Raw genomic sequence first — 19469 nt, 5'->3', positions numbered from 1 at the left:
CCTGGTTATTTCTGCCTTCTGACTTCCTTTAATCGTCAATGCATCCTGATGCCAACTTGCCAAGTTGCTTAAGCCCAGTGCTTCATGAAGGCATAAGAGGCTGATTGTACTCAGGTTTTCCATGAATGCTTAACTGTTGCTGTGGTCCCACTTGATGCTCATAGAAACATATTGGTATTGAGCCTGTACTTCCTTCTGACATAGAAACCATCGTTGTTTCAGGGTGATTTCTAAAAGGCATAGGAACCTCTTTCTCAGTGACTTAGTAAAGTATGATGTTAAAGAAACTTTTTGGGAGTTTTAGACTTCCGGAAATTACATCCTCTGTGGTACGTCTTGTTTATCAGTCTTGTCTTATAACAAGTATTTATAAATAGACATAAAAATGATTATAAGAAAGAATAATGAGCTGTAAAATATGTGAATTGTATTATTTATTTATATCTATCAAATAGGGTTTACTTATCATTACCTCCAGTAACATTCATTTTAAAATATTACGTAAACCCTATTTTTCCATTATAAAAGCAGTAAATGTTTCACTTAAAAAAAGATTGTAGAAGGGTATAGAGTAAGATGTAGAAATTCTCCTTTCCCATACTTTAGTTTTCAGTACCACTCTCCAAAAGCAATCACTTTTAACAATGTGTTAAGTTTCTTCACATAAATTTTCTGAGCATATACAATTTTACACATATTTCTACATACACACTCATTTTTTACACAAATAGTCATACTATGCTTACTTGTCTACATCTTGTTTTGTTTTTTCACTAAAAATACCTGGCCTTTGTCATATCAGTGTTTCAGTCAGCCTCATTCTTTTTAACAATTGCATGGTATTTCATCATTATGTGTATGTACCATATATACGTATACACACACACACACACACACACACACACACATATATCTATCTATATCTATATATATGTATATATATATATTTTTTTGAGACAGAGTTTCACTCTTGTTGCCCAGGCTGGAGTGCAATGGTGTGATCTCGGCTCACTGCAATCTCCACCTCCTGGGTTCGAGTGATTATCCTGCCTCACCCTCCCAAGTAGCTGGGATTACAAGCATGCGCTACCACACCCATCTAATTTTTTGTATTTTTAGTAGAGACAGGGTTTCACCATGTTGGCCAGGCTGGTCTCGAATTCCTGGCCTCAAGTGATCCACCTGCCTCGGCCTCCCAGAGTGCTGGGATTACAGGGGTGAACCACCGTGCCCAGCCTATGTACCATAATTTTTTGATGAGCATTTAAGTAACCAGTTTATATCTGGTTGTTGTTGAAGTTATATTGTCCTAATTATAAACAATGAATATTCCTAGAAGTGAAATTACTGAACCAAGGAGCACGTGTTTTACATTTCGATGAGATGTTTCTAAATTACCTTCCAAAGAGCTTGCACAAATTTACACATTTTACCAATATTGTCTGAGGGTTTTTCCGCACCCTCATTTACCAGTCTTTCTTTGAGGTTTGAAATTTTTAATATTCTAATAGATGAAAATTGTTGCTTTTTAAAAATATGCCTTTGTTGAATGTATGTACTGAGTATTTTTTCCACAAGTCTCATAGCCATTTGAATATTTGTGTGAATCTCCTATTTTGTGTCCTTTCCCATTTTTTTCTATTGGATCATTTGTCTCTTGCCACATCCATTTTTATGAGAGAAAAACAAATCATTTTCTAGGAGAGGCTGCCATTTAATAGATAATCCAGCAATAGTTAACAAGAATAAATAGGGCCATGTAGCCTGAGGAGAGAAAGAAAGTCTATCTGGGATAGATGTGGGGACTGGCCTCACTCTTTCTACTGGTTTTCTATTGCTATATAAAAACTGACCACAAACTTAGGAGACTAACAGTTTCCCTGGGACAGGAGTCCCACAAGGCTAAAGTCAAGGTGTTGGCTGCCTGTGTTTTCACGTGGAGCTCTGGATCCTCTTCTAAGTTCACGTGGTTGTGGGAGGACTCGGTTCCTTGCAACTATAGGACTGATTTCCCTTCCTTGCTGCCTGTCAGCTGGGAGCCACTCTCAGTTCCTACGGCTGCCCGCATTCCATTCCATCTGGCCCCCTCCATCTCAAAAGTCAGCAAAGGGGAATCTCCTTTGTGTTGAATCCTTTTTATGCTTCCAATCTCTGACCACTTGACCCAGACAGATCTGAGTTCATGTGATTAGGACAGGCCCAACTGGAATACCTATCAAATGAACAGCAAAATCCTTCCACAGCATCCCCTGAATTAGTGTTTGATTGGAAGAGGCAGATGTGCAGTGGGGCCAGAAGTCTTGGGGACCATCTTAAATTCTGCCCACCACATCTTCCACCTGCCTTCCTTGACAGAAGCAGACAGAACTCATATCTTTTGCCTTAGGAAATCACAGTGAAACATCCAATGCCAGAGGAAGGAGCTAGCATACATCTAACCCCATGTACAACAAAATACATCCATATGGGTCAAAGATCTGGATGTGAGGGCCTGGCACAGTGTCTCACACCTATAATCCGAGCAGTTTGGGAGGCAAAGGCAGGAGGATTGCTTGAAAGTAGCAGTTTGAGACCAGCCTGGGTAACATAGTAAGACCTAATCTCTACCAAAAAAAAAAAAAGGTGTTAGCTGGGTGTAGTGGTGCACATCCATAGCCCTAGCTACTTGGGAGGCTGAGGCTGGAGGGTTGCTGGAGCCCAGGAGTTCAAGGCTACAGTGAGCCACGATCATGCCACTGCACTCATTCCTGGGCAACAGGGCAAGACGCTTTCTCTTAAAAGGAAAAAAAGCTTGATGTGAGCAGAAAGCTGGAGAGAAAATCTAGGAAACCACTTATACAATGTATACAATGTAGGGGGTGGCAGCAGGGTCAGGCAGACCTTCCTTGACTAAGGATCCAAACCTGGTATTTCTGACTCCAACATCTCCCTTCTTGACTCCCACACTATATGGCCCACCCAGAGGACAGGTCATTCACTGGCTGCCTAAAGGATTTTGAGTTCTGTAACCTTGCTGTTTCTTCTTGATACCAGTGTGATCACAGTATGTGTTTGTGAGATGCTGACCTTGGGTGTTCAATAGAACAGAATGAACTGACCAGAAACTAAGTAGGTGAGCCACTAAAGGGGAACTGTATTGATGAGCATTATTCTAACAGAATTCTAAAAGAACATTCTCCTCTCCCTGTCTCTTTCTCTCTTTCACCCTCCCACCTGCTGCTGTGATTCAGGCGCATTATACGTGACTTGCTTGAGACTGAAGAGATTTATATAAAAGAGATTAAAAGCATAATTGATGTAAGTAGATTTGGGGAGTGGAGTATCAAGCATATATTCAAACTGCAGATGTTTTGTTGTACAAAGAGACTCAAAATAGTTGCCATAAGTCTCCAGAATTCCCACCAAGGTTTCAGGTCTTAGAATATTACAAGTGTCTCCAGTAGGAATAAGAGCATCCCTGTGGTTTCTTGATCCATGTAGCCAAATAGTTTCCAAAGAATTAAGCCAGTTCACACTGATTCCAGCAATGCCCAAATAGGTTTACCATCTTCTTGCCAACAAAGGATATTATAAGCTAAGTGTTCCTGATACTTTAATAAGGGAAGATTATTTCTTGTTTTTTTAAGGTAGCCTTTTTTCTTAAGAGTAAAAATTCATGTTTTCCCTATTTTCCTAAGGGAATAATCTTAAGGAAAAAATTATATGTACACAATTATTTATAATCACATTTTTACCGTAAAATATTAGAAGCAACCCAAATGTCCAATAAAAAGGGAATGTTTAGTAAATTATGATATATATGCTGAATAAACATTATTTAGATATTAAAAAATAATTATTGGGCCGGACGCAGTGGCTCACGCCTGTAATCCCAGCAATTTGGGAGGCCGAGGCGGGTGGATTGCCTGAGGTCAGAAGTTTGAGACCAGCTTTGCCAACATGGTGAAACCCCGTCTCTACTAAAAATACGAAAATTAGCCGGGTGTAGTAATTCCACCTACTTGGGAGTCTGAAACAGAAGAATCACTTGAACCTGGGAGGCGGAGGTTGCAGTGAGCCGAGATCACGCCATTGCACTCCAGCCTGGGCAAGAAGAGCGAAACTTCATCTCCATAATAATAATAATCATAATAATAATAGTAATTGTATTAGTTCATAAAACAATGGGTACATTTTCCCTTCTTTTACATTAAACCTATGTAACATAAACATTTTTAAATATATTTGTTCTTCTCACAAAAATGCCATTTTATTATCATTGCCATTAAGCCATCTCCTTCTGAAAGTGGGCACATGAGGAAAATGATATCAAAAGAAAGTACTCGATACAATAGCTTTCAAGAAATAAGTGTGCTATATTCTTCAATCATTTCACTAAAGTTTTGGTTTTTGCAGTAGCTAATTCAGATGATCTCTGGTATGTTCCTGTTTGTAACACCTACCTTGTTTCCACCTCTGCAGGGTTATATCACTCCAATGGATTTTATTTGGCTAAAGCACCTAATTCCAGATGTTCTTCAGAATAACAAGGACTTTCTCTTTGGGAATATTAGAGAACTTTATGAATTTCACAACAGGTATATAATAATTCACGTTATCAGAAAGAATGGAGAGTAAGAGAAGGGTGGAAATGAGACTGATGGAATTGGGAGATGAAAACGCTTAGATGTTTTCAGGTTTAAGCAAGTGGTTTGGAGTCAGTGGATTGGATTGGGGTGGATTGGAGTAAAAGGAGGGGAGAAGTCCCACAGGATCCCTGGGGAGGAAGGGAAGAGACATCAAAGGAACAGGCACCCGGTGTCAGACATCCATGTTGTATGCAGTTGAGTGTTCCTTTGTTTAATTATTCATGCATCAGCATTTTTTGAGCACCTGTTCTGTGCCAGGCACTGTGCTCAGCATTGGGGATACAAAGATGACCGAGATACACATCTACATACCATTATCATAAGGGGATGCTGGGAACTAGGGTGTTAGAAAATGCTGACTGCTCAAACAAGTTGTACTTTTAACCCAGGGCTGCTTGAATATTGAGTTCTAGAGAATTGTAGGAATAAGGGACTTTGGAAATCATCTTCAAACCCTTTCATGTTACACATATGGGAATGGTAACCTGTTGACTCTCTTTATTCGCTATCATGACCCCAAGATTGCACACCTAATTCACAGAGGGAGAAAAGCTGCTTGGTGAATTGAACCACAGTTGCTTCCTAACCCCATCCCTTGTCCGTTGGTCAGACACAAAACTGAAATGGAAACCCATTTCTCCTGATTTCCCCAGAGAAGTTATGTAGCCTCTTTGAGCCCCAGGTTTTATATTTATGAAACTCTATCTTTGGTTGATGATTAAATGAGATTCTGTTTGCGGAGCACTTAGCTTATGCCTGGCTTATAGTAAGCTGTCAGTGATATTAGTAATAGCAACAGCAGCAGCAGCAGTTCTTATGAATGTTATTTTCATGTAAGAGGGAGCATCAGTGAGTGTATCTAGTCTGTCTATGACTAATGCTTAGAATTACCAGAACAGCTGTGTTCTGATAATTGGAGATGATCCTGACCCCCTGTGCCTTCTGAGTAGTTCTCATTTCTCCTCTCTTTCTCAACTAGTTCTTCTCATTCTCGTTCTTATTTTTCTTTTTGTGAACCTAAGGCAACAGATCAAACAACTTAAAGTTTTGAGTGATTTCAGGGTAATTGTAGTAATACCTCAGAATACAGCTTTTTTTTCTGAATCAATGTGTAGAAGATAAGAGCAAGAAGGCCTGGAGAACATTTTTCTAGGCACCTCTTGAAACCTTATGTGATTGTACTTAAAAATTAATTATCTACATGTCAAAATCAAAACATTATTACTTGTATACTTTTATTTTTCTAGGACTTTTCTGAAAGAGTTGGGAAAGTGTGCTGAGAACCCTGAACTTCTGGCACATTGCTTTCTCAAGAGAGTAAGTCTGTACTCCCAGTACATAACTATGTTAAAGTCAGTCCTTACTTTTCTGTGTTAAGTGGCAAGGACAAATGGAAACACCAATGGTCTAAAAGCATATCTGCTTCCCCCTGACTCCAAGCTTTACTGAAGTATAATTGGTAAATAAAAATTGCATATATTCAAACTATACAACAGGATGGTTTGATATACTTACACCCTGTGAAATGATTACCGCAATCAAGTTAATGAATACATTCATTGCCATTGTGTGTGTGTGTGTGTGTGTGTGTGTGTGTGTATATATATATAAAATCCAAAAAAGTTGAGCTCATTGAAGTAGAAGGGTGGTTGCCAGGGGCTGGAGTCTAGAGGAAGGAGGGAGATGTTGGTCACAGGGTACAAACTTGCAGTTATGAGATGAGTAAGTTCTGGAGATGTAATGCACAGCATGGCGACTATCATGGAATCATACTGTACTGTACACTTGAAATTTACCAAGACAGTACATCTTGTATCTGCCCTTTGAATGGAAAACATGAGTTGGCCTCTCAACTTTATCTGACTTTATCCAAGGTGAGAATGAGTCCAATCTGACTGAGCTCATACTGATACGTGGGAGTAACTGCAAGCCTGGCTTCCTGCGAAGCCCCGTGAAATAGAAGGCTGGCCATCCATGGTCCCCAAAGCAGAGGATCCTCTTCTGAATAACTCAGCTACGTTTTAAAACAAGAATCATACAGTGAGGTTAGAGTCCCACAATAAAGCTGTACTAATGCTCTCAAGAGGAGAAGCATTGGTGTTAAACTAAAAATCTTAGGAAATACATTTTATTTCCATTCTATTTTTTACAACATAGAGGATGATTAGAAAATTTTAAATCTACAGCCTCCTTTAGGCTTAGTACTCAATTTATGAACATCTTGGCCTACAACATTATACCTCCAACTACCCCTTCTTCCCACCTCCCAGACTTCTTCCCTCTTTCCCTGTTTCTCCACCCTGTTTTAGGCAACAAATAGGCTGTATGGGCCAGTGGGAGCTGCCACAGAGAAATATTTCACCCAACATCAATCCCCACCATGTACTTTCTAGGACGCGACCATGGAGATGATCCTGACCCCCTGTGCCTTCTAAATAGTTCTCATTTCTCCTCTCTTTCTCAACTAGTCCTTCTCATTCTCTTTCTTATTTTTCTTTTTGTGAACCCAAGGCAACAGATCAAACAACTTAAAGTTGTAAGCAACTCATATTATGACTGAGGCTGAGAGCAATATTTATGATTACTGGAAGCAAACAAAGCCTCCAGGTTTCAAGATATTTGACATTAATGGAGAGCAGGAATCTTCAATGCTCAGAGCCCTTTGGTGGCCCTGTATGGCTTTCCATGTCAACTCATCATAGGCTTTGCGTCAAAGCACCAGAATTCAACATACACTGAAAACTATTTTATACTCATTCTGATTCATTAATTTTTTGAACTATTACATTATTAGTGCTTTATATACTATTTTGAATTTTTGCACTTATCAAACCACTAATGTGAAATCTAGTTTCAGAGATTAGAAGCATTTTATGGTTGTGTATGTCATTACTGCAAAGATTATTTAAATTGTTCAATGAGAAATGGGCAAAGTTCCTGTGGGAAAGTGGATATTATCAAATTGTTCAAATATGAGGAAATTGTCAGAGAATTATTAACTAAATATCTTTTCTGAATTCCTCTCCTAAACTATAAAGTTTTACAAAGTTTTTTTATAGCGCCCCGCCATGTTGGGAGGAACATTGTAAATCATTAACCCAGACAGAAAACACTGACTTAGCCCTATATGATTTATGATGTTAGAGACAAAATCCAAGTAGTACTTTTTTTTTTTTCTTGAGACGGAGTCTCGCTCTGTCACCAGGCTGGAGTGCTGTGGCGCGATCTCAGCTCACTGCAACCTCCGACTCCCTGGTTCAAGCGATTCTCCTGCCTCACCCTCCCTCATAGCTGGGATTATAGGCATGTGCCACCACGCCCGGCTAATTTTTATATTTTTAGTAGAGATGAGGTTTCATCATGTTGGCCAGGATGGTCTCCATCACCTGACCTCGTGATCCACCCACCTTGGCCTTCCAAGATAATGAATTTTGAAATAGTCTTCTGACCAAGTGTTTTAATCAGCCTCTTTAGCCTGTATCTTCTGAAACAATTCTCCTCCAGAGACCATGTTCTATATAGAATAATATTTGTCCATAGTGTACTGTGGGTTCCAAGTGCTCTGAGATCTCACATGGTAAAATGGAAAGAGCACTGGAATGGGTGCTCACACTGATATGTGGGAGTAACTGATAAGTCAGGAAACATGATTTATCATGTTGGTCAAGCCACTTGCTGTCTGCATGACCTCCAGTAAATAACTTAAACCTTTGGAATCTGACTGTCCTCCACACAACAGGCTAATAGTACCAATATGTACAGTTGTTGGGGGAAACAATGTATGCAGAGGATTCTACAAAGTAAAAAGTGCTTTGACAATAGCCACCATTTTTTGAGTACTCTATCCATTGGGCATTTGTTGAGAGGTTTCTATACATCATCTCATTTAATCTCACAACAGTCACAGGAGTTGACTACTGTTATGGGCCCACTTAACAGATGAGAAAACTGAAGTCTAGGAAGGTTAGGTAACTTACTTTAGGTCATATAATTTGTATTTGACAAAGCCAAGAACTGAACCTGGACCATCCGCCACCAGAGCCCCGCAGTCTTAATCCATAAGCAATTATGTATTCTTGTGTGAATATGAGTTTCTGGTAGCAATTTTATAGCCTCCTGATTCATCCTATAAGGAGATATGGAGAACTGGGCACTTTTATATGTTGCTGGTTAGTGGACATCCTTTCTCTGAGGAATTTTGGACTGTTAGCCTTTAGAAGAGCAATTTAGGTCAATACTATATTGTTAAACTCTGAGTTATTATTCTAGCTCCTTAACCAGTCTGAACATTTTTCAAGGGCCATCTGTCTTAAATGTGTGTGTCATTTTTTTCCTGGAGGGAATAGCAAAGGACGGTTACTGTAGTTCTTATCCTGAAATGACCACTTACAACCTATTGGGAGAAAGAAAGAGCTACAGAAATGGAAGTCATCCACTATAGCAACGTATTTGGGAGTAGAATAGGCATCATTGAAGCTGCGAGGGAAGAAATCATCTGTGTTGACATGAAGGAAATCCAGAGTTGGGCTGAGCAGGAGGACAGGGACACAGACTTCTGCAAGGAGGTGGCTGCATGGGCTTCTCCACCAGAGTGGCATGGGATCTGTGGCCAGCACAGCCGCTGGGGGCCAGGCTCCCTGATAGAACGAGTGAAGCTGGCAAGCTGACTCCAGAGGCTTGGAGTGTGCTTTCTCTCCAGGATATTGGCAGATGTGTGCCCACTTCTCAGCGTCTTTGATACCATGAGAATACAGGTTGAACAGCACGTTGAGTCCTCCTTGTTCTCTAGCTCCGAAACAGTCACATAACATTTCCTGTCTCAGAGTCTTGTGCTGCAGGTTGAAAGTGATGTTTGAGGCGGAGCCTGTCACTTTGAGGGTTGCCCAAATGACTGAGCTCCGTATTGGTTGCCCGATCTACCACATCTCCCCTCTGGCGTGTTTCCATCTTTTGGTTGTTTCTTGGGCTTCTTTGCAGGGTTGGTGTCACGATGACCACAAGGAGAGGCTGGGGAGAGAAGAGAGGGGGACCATCAAACACCAGCCTCTTTTCTGTCAGTTTTACCACTCATTGCAGACCTGTCGTGGGGAGATGTCGATGTTCTGGACAAAGGGCAGGAAAAGAATGTTAAAGATAAAAACCAATTCCTGTTTGTGAGTCTACTTATGTATTTACCAATAGCCCTTGTAGATGCTCCCAGAGCACTCTGTGCCTATCTATGTCTGGTAGTTATGGTTGTTTAAAGCCTTTTGTTTATCTCTCCATCACAGATGCATCCCAACATAAGATTACTTACTGTACACCCCCAATTCCTTACACATGAGAATACTCTGGCTTGTTGAATGAATGAATAAGCTGTATTATCCTGTCCACTTACTGAAAAATGCTACCTGATTAATTTGTTCTAATTTTTTCCCACCTAGAAAGAAGATCTTCAGATATATTTTAAATACCATAAGAATCTGCCCCGAGCTAGGGCAATCTGGCAAGAGTGTCAAGACTGCGCTTACTTTGGGGTAATGTTGAGAAGACAAACTTGTTCCTGGAAAATGTTTCTATGCATTAAGTTGTTAAATAAATCGAAAGTGGGACTAGGGAGAGGAATTTGGCATTGGGATTTATGTTTATTTAAAGTGCCCCATACTTTGAAATTACACATGAAAAGTTGTAATGGGATAGGCCTGTGAGGAGCACCTATATCTGGTGAGAAAACCAGTGTCTTCTTCTAGGATGGGTTTTAAAAATGAAACTAAGTCAAAAATGTCACACTTTGGGCTCCCTGGAATGATATCTACAAACCATCTGTATCCTTCAGGCTCCAGATGGCCTGAATAGACTCTGGCGGCCCCCAACTTGAAGACAGGCGGCCTCCTTTTCAGAAGGACTTGAAATGCCCCACTGTCTTCTAGTAAACTTGCTTTCTAAAAGAAATAAATGGTTCTGCTTCCCTAGATGCCTGTAAAAATATTAGCCAAGCCGTCTTCTTTCCTCTTTCTCTTATTTCACACACTGTTCCTAGGGGACAGAACAACCCCACAGCCTTATGGAGCTACTCGACACAGCTGCCCCTGTTGTCCAGGAAAAGCAATTTTGTGTTTTGTACCTAAATGATGCCACTTTTGTTGTGTGTGTGTTGTTTGTTTTACTTTATGTTGTTTCTATTTGGCTTTTAAAGGTATGCCAGCGCCAACTGGATCACAATCTCCCTCTTTTTAAGTATCTTAAAGGACCAAGCCAGAGACTTATAAAATACCAGATGCTGTTGAAGGTAAAATCAATGAGACAGTGCTTTTCCTTGGTGGGAAACCAGACGCCTGCACTGTGGTACCCTTATCATTATACATGTAGAGCTGTGCCTTGGTCTTCTAAGGCTGAAGATATGACTATCCTGCAGGCTTTTTCTTTCCTCCAACTCTAAATCAGCCCTCTTCAATGTGGAGTTAAGACCAAAGAATCATAGAGTTGGAGGGCACCTGAGGGCCTCACTAGTCCAACGTCTAGCTCAGGGCATGAATCACTAAGGAGCCTGGCTTAGGGGAGGAGAGCTCTTTGGGAGTGAGAATGTGATTTTCCCCAAAGTTACTGTTTTATGGGCATTTTAAGTTGTGGAAGGGAGAAGACAAAACTGAAGTCTTCTCTCCTTTTGCAGCACTGACCTCCATTCTTAGATTTAGGATCTTACCCTGAGAGCAGCCTAACAGAATGAACTTTGCTATATCTGAACCCTGAACCCCTAAGTGGTTTTCTGTCTCTTTCTCTGACCTTTACCCCTCCTTAGTGATAAGTCATTGACACTAGCATATCTGCAGGCAAGCATTCTCAGACACCCCAAACAAGATATGAGGGCCTATCATGGCTGGTTTTCTATGTGTGAGCTTGAGAGAAAGGTTTGGGCCACCACGATAAGTTGTCTGTTGAATTAACCTCTATAAGGCGTTCAGGTAGCTCTTGCCCAGTGGCCACTATTTCTTAATAAAACAAACAAACAAACAAAAACAAGCACCTACTGTTTACTAGGTACTTCCCCACGTGTATTTCTTTTTTTTTTTTTTTTCTTTCTTTTTTTTTTTGAGACAGGGTGAGACTCTGCCCAGGCTGGAGTGCAATGGCACGATCTCAGTTCACTGCAACCTCTGCCTCCCAGGTTCAAGCAATTCTTGTGCCTCAGCCTACCGAGTAGCTGAGATTACAGGCTCCTGCCACCACGCCTGGCTAATTTTTGTATTTTTAGTAGAGACGGGGTTTCACCATGTTGGCCAGGCTGGTCTTGAACTCCTGACCTTGTGATCCGCCCACCTCAGCCTCCCAAAGTGCTGGGATTACAGTATTTCTTATTTAATCTCCACAATCAGACATACCAGCCATGCTGTGGACTGTGAAGAAACTGAGGCTCAGGAAGGTTAAGCTTATTGCCCAACAGTCTCCCCTCAGAAAAAGTTACCCCTTTCAGGTCAGACATGATGACACACACCTGTAGTCCCAGCTACTCAGGAGGTGGAGGCAGGAGCATCCCTTCAGTCCAGGAGTTCAAGGCTAGCCTGGGCAACATAGCAAGACCTCATCTGTAAAAATAATTTTAAAAACATTTTTGCAAAGTTACTCCTTTCAAGCTTTCCATTAGCAGTTTCAGCCTCGGTGTACCCTGCCATTTGTCAGTTATGAGACCTTGACCTCTTGGGCCTTAGTTTTCCTCTATATAAAATGAGGGTACTAGAACCTCCTCCATAAGATCGTTATGAAGCAGATGATTAGCACATGCGGAGGGCTTGGCACAGCCCAGGAAACTCTGCATGATGCGTAGCTGTTATCTTAGACATTGAGACTGTCACACCACCATAGAAATGAGGATAATGATCTGCTTCCTTCAGCGAGCAGCAACTCGGAACATGTTTGACCCAGCACTTACTCAAGGCCTCATGCTCCTCTGCATGTCCCATTGTCACTGTCATTCCTATTCTAGAAGTCCAACCTCTGGGCCCAGTGAGGAGTGAGCAGGATGTAAGTGATGGTCCTCCCTCCCTCAGCCTAGGCTCCAGCTTTCCCACAGAGGTGACATTTACACAGGAGCTAGGTTCGGTACCAGACGCAGAGGGCTGTGGGGCATCGTCATTGGAAACACTGACTGGAGAGTTTAACAACCTGGGTCTGAATCCAGGCTCTGACCCTTCCAGGCTGCGTGAACTCAGGCAAGTTACTTAACCTCTCTCAGCCTCAGATTTCTCACCTGTAGAAATAAGATAATAATAGTACTTTCCTGGTATGCTTGTTGGGAGCATTAAATGAGATAATACAGGTTAAAAGGACTTAGAAGGTTTTGTTAGCTGCCTTTCACTGAAGAAACAAGAGATAGAATTACTACAAAATATTTTGCGGGGGGGTCTGTGAGGAGCCGTGGGAGCTACCCAAGGCAGACCAGAACAGCGTCCCCACAGCTAAGCTTGCTGGTGCCTGTGAAACCAGCTCAGGCCATTACGTGCCTGCAAAGAAAGGAACGACCTTGTAGTCCTATCTAGGACCTTCTTTATCCCCAGGGGCGGAGCTTATTTTGCATCTCGCACACACGTGCTGGCTTGAAAGAGTATGAATGTTGGACTGATTGCCTCATGCTTTAGAAAGGATCATGGGATCTTGGGGAGAGGGTGATGAGTGATAGCTTATACCATTAAAGACAGACTCATGAAACATTGGGGTAAGTGTGAACAAAATATGTAACAGATGATCAGTATGCTTAATGAATCATGTGCTCTTGGAAATTATAATAAAAAGATGCGCAAAGGACATAGCAATTTGCAAAAGAATAAACACTGGTAGCAAACGTTTTTTAAAAAAAGCTCTACACCTCTAGTTATCTAAGGAAGTCAAATTAAAACAACAGTGAGGTAGGATTTCTTTTTTCATTCAATTGGTAAAGATTTTTGATTAAATGACACTACCCCTTGTAGGCTAGGGGCTGGTGAGACAGGCTTTCCTATATAGCTGGCAGGAACACAGTCCTTCTCTGAAGAACTTGGAAATATGCCTCAAAACTGTTAACATTTGCAATTCCACTCTAGGAATTTAGCTTTAAGAAAAATGCACAGAAGTTATTATCATTATTATAGTAAAAAATATTGTTGAACCTAAATGTTTAATGATAAGGGGGACTATAATTCGAGTATGGTTTATCTATAAGATAAAACACTCTACCACAATCAAAGCCCATGTTTTAAAAAAATATAATGTCATGGGAAAATATTCATAAGATATTGTTGAATGAGAAAAATGGTTTATCTATAACACTCTACCACAATCAAAGCCCATATTTTAGAAAAACATAATATCATGGGAAAATATTCATGAGATATTGGTGAATGAGAAAAAGCAGTCTACAAAATAGTGTGTACAATATGATTCTAGGTTTGTGGAAAGAACCCTGTGCCAAATACATCATTTATTCTTTCCCTCTTACACATTTACACACGTTCTCAGTCAGCTTAGCATTGGTGGCAAATAGTTTGCGCAGTAGATTTTGTTGACAATCTACATTTTGATGGCAATCTACATTTTAATTTTCAACAAGACTTTTGGGTTAATGCAGGGTCTGCTGGATTTCGAGTCTCCTGAAGATATGGAGATAGACCCAGGTGAACTAGGAGGCTCGGCTAAGGTACTCAATATTAAATATTACATTTTATATAACTAACTATTAATGGTGTTTGTCTATGGGTCGGAGGATTTATAGCAATTTTACTTGGTGGTCTTTATTATCTATATTTTCTAAAATAATATGTATCCTATAACTCATAGTCAAGAAAAACAAAAAAATTAAAGGCAATTTTAAAGTAGGGATTTGCAGCTCAAAGGGAAGTGGTAATATATTTTCTTCCTTCCACATAATTTTTTTTTTTTTTTAGACAGAGTCTCACTCTGTTGCACAGGCTGGAGTGCAATGGTGCAATCTTGGCTCACTGCAACCTCCGCCTCCCGGGTTCAAGCGATTCTCCTGCCTCGGCCTCCCAAGTAGCTGGGATTACAGGCACCCACCACCATGCCCAGCTAATTTTTTTATTTTTAGTAGAGACAGGGTTTCGCCATGTTGGCCAGGCTGGTCTCGAACTCCTGACCTCAGATGATCCACCCGCCTCGGCCTCCCAAAGTGCTGGGATTACAGGCATGAAGCCACTGCACCCAGCCAAAAAAATTTTAATGGAAACAAAATTAAGCAAATACGTAAAATGCATACATAAAAGACTGGAAGTAAATAAATATGATAAAATGTCTGCTGTGGCTTTCCTGAATGGTAGGATTATGTTTTCTTCTTTGTACCTCTTAGTATATCTAATTTCTATATGTTATGCCTTGTTCTCTGTGTGTGTGCGTGTGCGTGTGTGTGAACTCTAAGAGTCTGCCAAAGTTCCCTTAGAATAAATGGTTACCGTGACCACACCAGGTTAGGAAGAAATCTGTAGTTTAGCAGTGCGGTTTCTCTTCCCTTTGCTATAGAATGTTCTGGTTTTAGCAAGAAACACTTGAGACATGTCTCATGGGGCAGTCATTTGCATGCCCTTTCTGCTCAGAATGGATGACAAGGACCCGTTGAAAACAGAAGCAGCTCAGGACACAGGTCATATTTTTACAGCCTGGAGCAAGAGGAGCTAGCCCTAGTTAGAGGAGTTTAACAATGTTTTTAAGGATTTTTCTGAACCCTACATTATACAATTCAAAACCCTATCCACCTCGTGTTTTGTGAAGGAGGGTTAGTGGAAGGAAGGGGGATAGGAGGAGGTGAGGATCTGAAAGGAAACTGAGCATTCAGTGTTTGGTAAGGAGGAAGATGCCTGGTATAAGAACTTAAAAAAAATTATTTTTTTATTTTTATTTTTTTGAGACAGAGTCTCGCTCTGTCACCCAGGCTGGAGTGCAATGGCGCAGTTTCGGCTCACTGCAACCTCCGCCCAGGTTCAAGCTATTATCCTGCCTCAGCTTCCTGAGTAGCTGGGATTACAGGCACCGGCCACCACACTCAGCTAATTTTTGTTTTTAGTAGAGATGGGGTTTCACCACGTTGGCCAGGCTGGTCTCGATCTCGTGACCTCGTGATCCGCCCCCCTCGGCCTCCCAAAGTGCTGGGATTACAGGCGTGAGCCACTGCGCCCTGCCAAGAACTCTTAATCCCTTATTGATGTTGTTAAAATAAATTCAGGCGAGAGTCTGTTGTCTTTTACCAGAAAGCGAAGCTTCTTTATTATGAATGAGAAGCTACGAATCCATGATACATTTTTCAGAGGCAGCAGCGTGATCTATTCCATTCATCAGCCCTGTCACTCATGTCTCTCATCCAAAGATGCAAATACCCAGTGCTTCCGCATAGATTAAGAAAATATTAAACCCTGTGACTACATTGTGCTGTAGAGGACAAAAAGAGTCAGGGCTAGATGGGGAGCAGCAAAGGGGCTAGCTGTTCTTCATTGTAGAAATTGAGATGTTAAAAAAATACATTGAATAAACCAAAGTTTTTTTATGTGTATTTACCAGGTAACAGATAAATACAGCATGTAGGTAGCAGGGAGATAAAATACCACAAGCCCATGCAAAAGCCTTTAGAGCTGAAACAATCACCCCAATCACATCCTAAATGTCACTGTGGTTGTAATTGGAACATTGGTCTTTAATTAGTTACTGCTTTTCCGCTGAATGCTGAGTCTCTATGTTGGGGAGGCGCAGAGTGCCGGCTTATCTCTTTGGCATCTTTAATGGTTGTGCAATGTGGGGAGGGCCAGGGACAAGTGGAGGAAGGAAGGACAGAGTTGGGGGAGATTCAGTGTGCAAATATGATGTTATCGCTTTTACATGTAAATCATTAGTAAATTTCCACATAGCAGCCCCTATGGAGTTCTTTGTCTCTATAGGAGTTTACAAATGTCCTCCTCTGGGATGATTTTAAGTATAATTTTTCCCACAGGAATAAGGCTTTCACATTAAATATAGGAATATGATACTCAGATTGTATTCTTTTTCTTTTTCTTTTTTCTTTTTTTGTGAGACAAGGTCTCACTTTGTTGTCCAGGCTGGAGTGCAGTGGCGCAATCTTGGCTCACTGCAAACTCCACCTCCCGGGTTCAAGCAATTCTCCTGCCTCAGCCTCCTGAGTAGCTGAGATTACAGGCACACACCACCACACCCAGCTACTTTTTTTTTTTTTTTTTGAGATGGGGTTTCACCCTTGTTACCCAGGCTGGAGTGCAATGGCACAATCTGGGCTCACTGCAACCTCTGCCTCCTGGGTTCAAGCTGTTCTCCTGCCTCAGCCTCCCAAGTAGCTGGGATTACAGGCGCCCGCCATCACACTAAGCTGATTTTTGTATTTTTAGTAGAGACGGGGTTTCACCATGTTGGCCAGGCTGGGCTCAAACTCCTGACCTCAAGTGCTCTGCCTGTCTGAGCCTCCCAAAGTGCTGGGATTACAGGCATGAGCCACCCACCCGGCCATATGGTATTTTTTTTTTTTTTCAGTAAGCCTCAGGGAATAGGGGTATAAAAGAGAGAGAAGCCTATTTAAAAGGAGCTAGGTTTTTCCATGCTTTAAAAAAGCTGAATTCTGGCCAGGCACAGTGGCTCACGCCTGTAATCCCAGCACTTTGGGAGGCCAAGGTGGGTGGATCGCCTGAGGTTGGGAATTCGAGACCAGCCTGGTCAACATGGCAAAACTCCATCTCTACTAAAAATACAAAAATTAGCCAGGCATGGTGGCACACACCTGTAATCCCAGCTACTTGGGAGGCTGAGACAGGAGAATTGCTTGAATTCAGGAGGCAGAGGTTGCAGTGAGCTGAGATCGTGTCTCTGTACTCCAGCCTGGGTGACAGAGTGAAACTCTCTCTCTCAAAAAAAAAAAAAAAATATATATATATATATATATATAAATATATATATATATAGCTGAATTCTATATGTTTCTTATGTAGCAGGAATATAATTTCCATGATTTATGAACTTCATTCTTCACTAGTACAATGCGCAGAAGTAGATGATTTTGCTTGTCTCTATATCATGTACCTAAATCAGCAAGCATCTTTAGCCACCATGCTTTGGGAGCAGGGAGACAGATCAATATCCACCCTTCTCAGTCAGGGGTGGCTGGATCCCTGGCTCCTCATCTCTGTCCTGTTTTCCTTCTTCACTTTGCAGATGGTATTCTTTTGATTTCCAACAAGGCATTTGTTTTCCACAGGATGGGCCAAAGAGAACCAAGGATTCAGCATTCTCAGCTGAACTACAACAAGCTTTGGCAGTGATAGAGGATTTGATCAAGTCCTGTGAGTTGGCTGTGGACCTAGCAGCAGTGACTGAATGTCCGGTATGTTCCATAGGAGTGTTAGAGCATCTCACACAAAAGGCAGGTGCAATACTACACAGCGAGGAAATGCTCTGGCAAAGTCAGAGAGATCGTCTATGGTAAAGGAATTGGACTCTGAGGAGAGTCGCCTAAATTGCTCAGTAAACCCGCGCTACAAGATTCCAAGCCGTCCCTTGACATCTTCAGGAATCTTGGATTTATTCCTCAGGATTTTGAATGTGGGACTGACCCACTGTCTGGACAAACCAGAAAGTCAAGGGCCAGAACATATATGGGCAGTGGAAAAGTCCTGGAGGAGCAATTTATTTTCTAACCCATGGCACTATTAAAATAGTAAAAGATTTGTTTTCTTGTTTCAGAGTTTCTCTAAGAAAAGTATTTTGGAAACAGGTCCTATATTCTTGCCCCAATTTTATATCACAGATCCCAGAAGAGGCCCCAAACGTATATAGTGTACATGCCTTAATCCAAATAGTCTAACGAAAACCCAAGAGATGCATTTAGAGGCCAATGCTGGAGAGTTGAGCTCCAGCATCAGTGTTAATCCGGAGCAGGCTGGTCCCAGGCATTCCAGGCAAAACATCCCCTATAACTGTATGATCTCTTTGAGGCTGGAGCATAGTTAATATTCAACTTTTGTTTTTTACTTTGAAGTACTCTAGATTTTTATGCAGATGTGTTTATTTCACTGTCATAATAAATTACCATAAGCTTGGTGGCTTAGAGCAGCACAAATTCATTATTATTATTATTTTGAAGTTCCAAGGTCAGAAGTTCAACACAGTCTCATGGGCTAAAATCAAGGTGTTTCCTTTCCTTTTTGGAGACTAGCATCTGTCTCCTGGAGTTTTCCAGCTTAAAAAGGCCACCCACGCTCCATGGCTCATGGCTTCATAGCCAGCAATGGCAGGTCGGGTTCTTCTTTTTTTTTTTTTTTGAGACAGAGTCTTGCTCTGTCGCCCAGGCTGGAGTGCAATGGCATGATCTCGGCTCACTGCAACCTCTGCCTGCCAGGTTCAAGTGATTCTCCTGCCCCAGCCTCCTGAGTAGCTGAAATTACAGGCACTTACCACTACACCCAGCTAATTTTTTTTTTTTTTTTTTTGTATTTTTAGTAGAGACGGGGCTTCTCCATGTTGGTCAGGCTGGTCTCGAACTCCTGACCTCGTGATCCACCCGTCTCTGCCTCCCAAAGTGCTGGAATTACAGGTGAGAGCCACCGTGCCCGGCCAAGTTTTTCTTACATCACATCTCTGTGACCCCCTCTTCTGCGTTTTTGTCACTTGTGATTATATTATACTTTTTCCTTCTCTTTTTTTTTTCTTTTCATCTTTATTTGGTTTTGAACATACCATGTATTGAGGTCTTGGTAGAGGAAATGACTTTTCTTTCCTTGTCATAAATCAAACCATGAAAGGTATTAAGGTCCGAAAAATGAGTTATTTTTACTTCCCACGCTGGTATTTCTTGGGCCCGGATCTCAGAAACTTAGCCCCACGGGGTTT

The 19469-nt window shown here is 41.4% G+C and overlaps 1 protein-coding gene across 2 annotated transcripts in view; it reads left to right on the top strand.

The window, feature by feature from the left end:
- MCF2L2 (MCF.2 cell line derived transforming sequence-like 2) overlaps window positions 1-19469 on the top strand; it is a 247088-nt gene that overhangs the window by 189102 nt on the left and 38517 nt on the right. For both annotated transcript variants that reach the window (XM_009239585.4, XM_054553050.2), the window contains 7 exons: window positions 3231-3297; window positions 4462-4577; window positions 5876-5945; window positions 10052-10144; window positions 10804-10896; window positions 14206-14274; window positions 17839-17964. In XM_009239585.4, coding sequence (XP_009237860.4) covers window positions 3231-3297; window positions 4462-4577; window positions 5876-5945; window positions 10052-10144; window positions 10804-10896; window positions 14206-14274; window positions 17839-17964 — 634 coding nt within the window. The remainder of the gene's footprint in view (window positions 1-3230; window positions 3298-4461; window positions 4578-5875; window positions 5946-10051; window positions 10145-10803; window positions 10897-14205; window positions 14275-17838; window positions 17965-19469) is intronic.

Source organism: Pongo abelii, chromosome 2 (assembly GCF_028885655.2).
Source record: "Pongo abelii isolate AG06213 chromosome 2, NHGRI_mPonAbe1-v2.0_pri, whole genome shotgun sequence".
Lineage (NCBI taxonomy): Eukaryota > Metazoa > Chordata > Mammalia > Primates > Hominidae > Pongo > Pongo abelii.
This window is presented reverse-complemented; position numbering and strand designations above follow the sequence as displayed.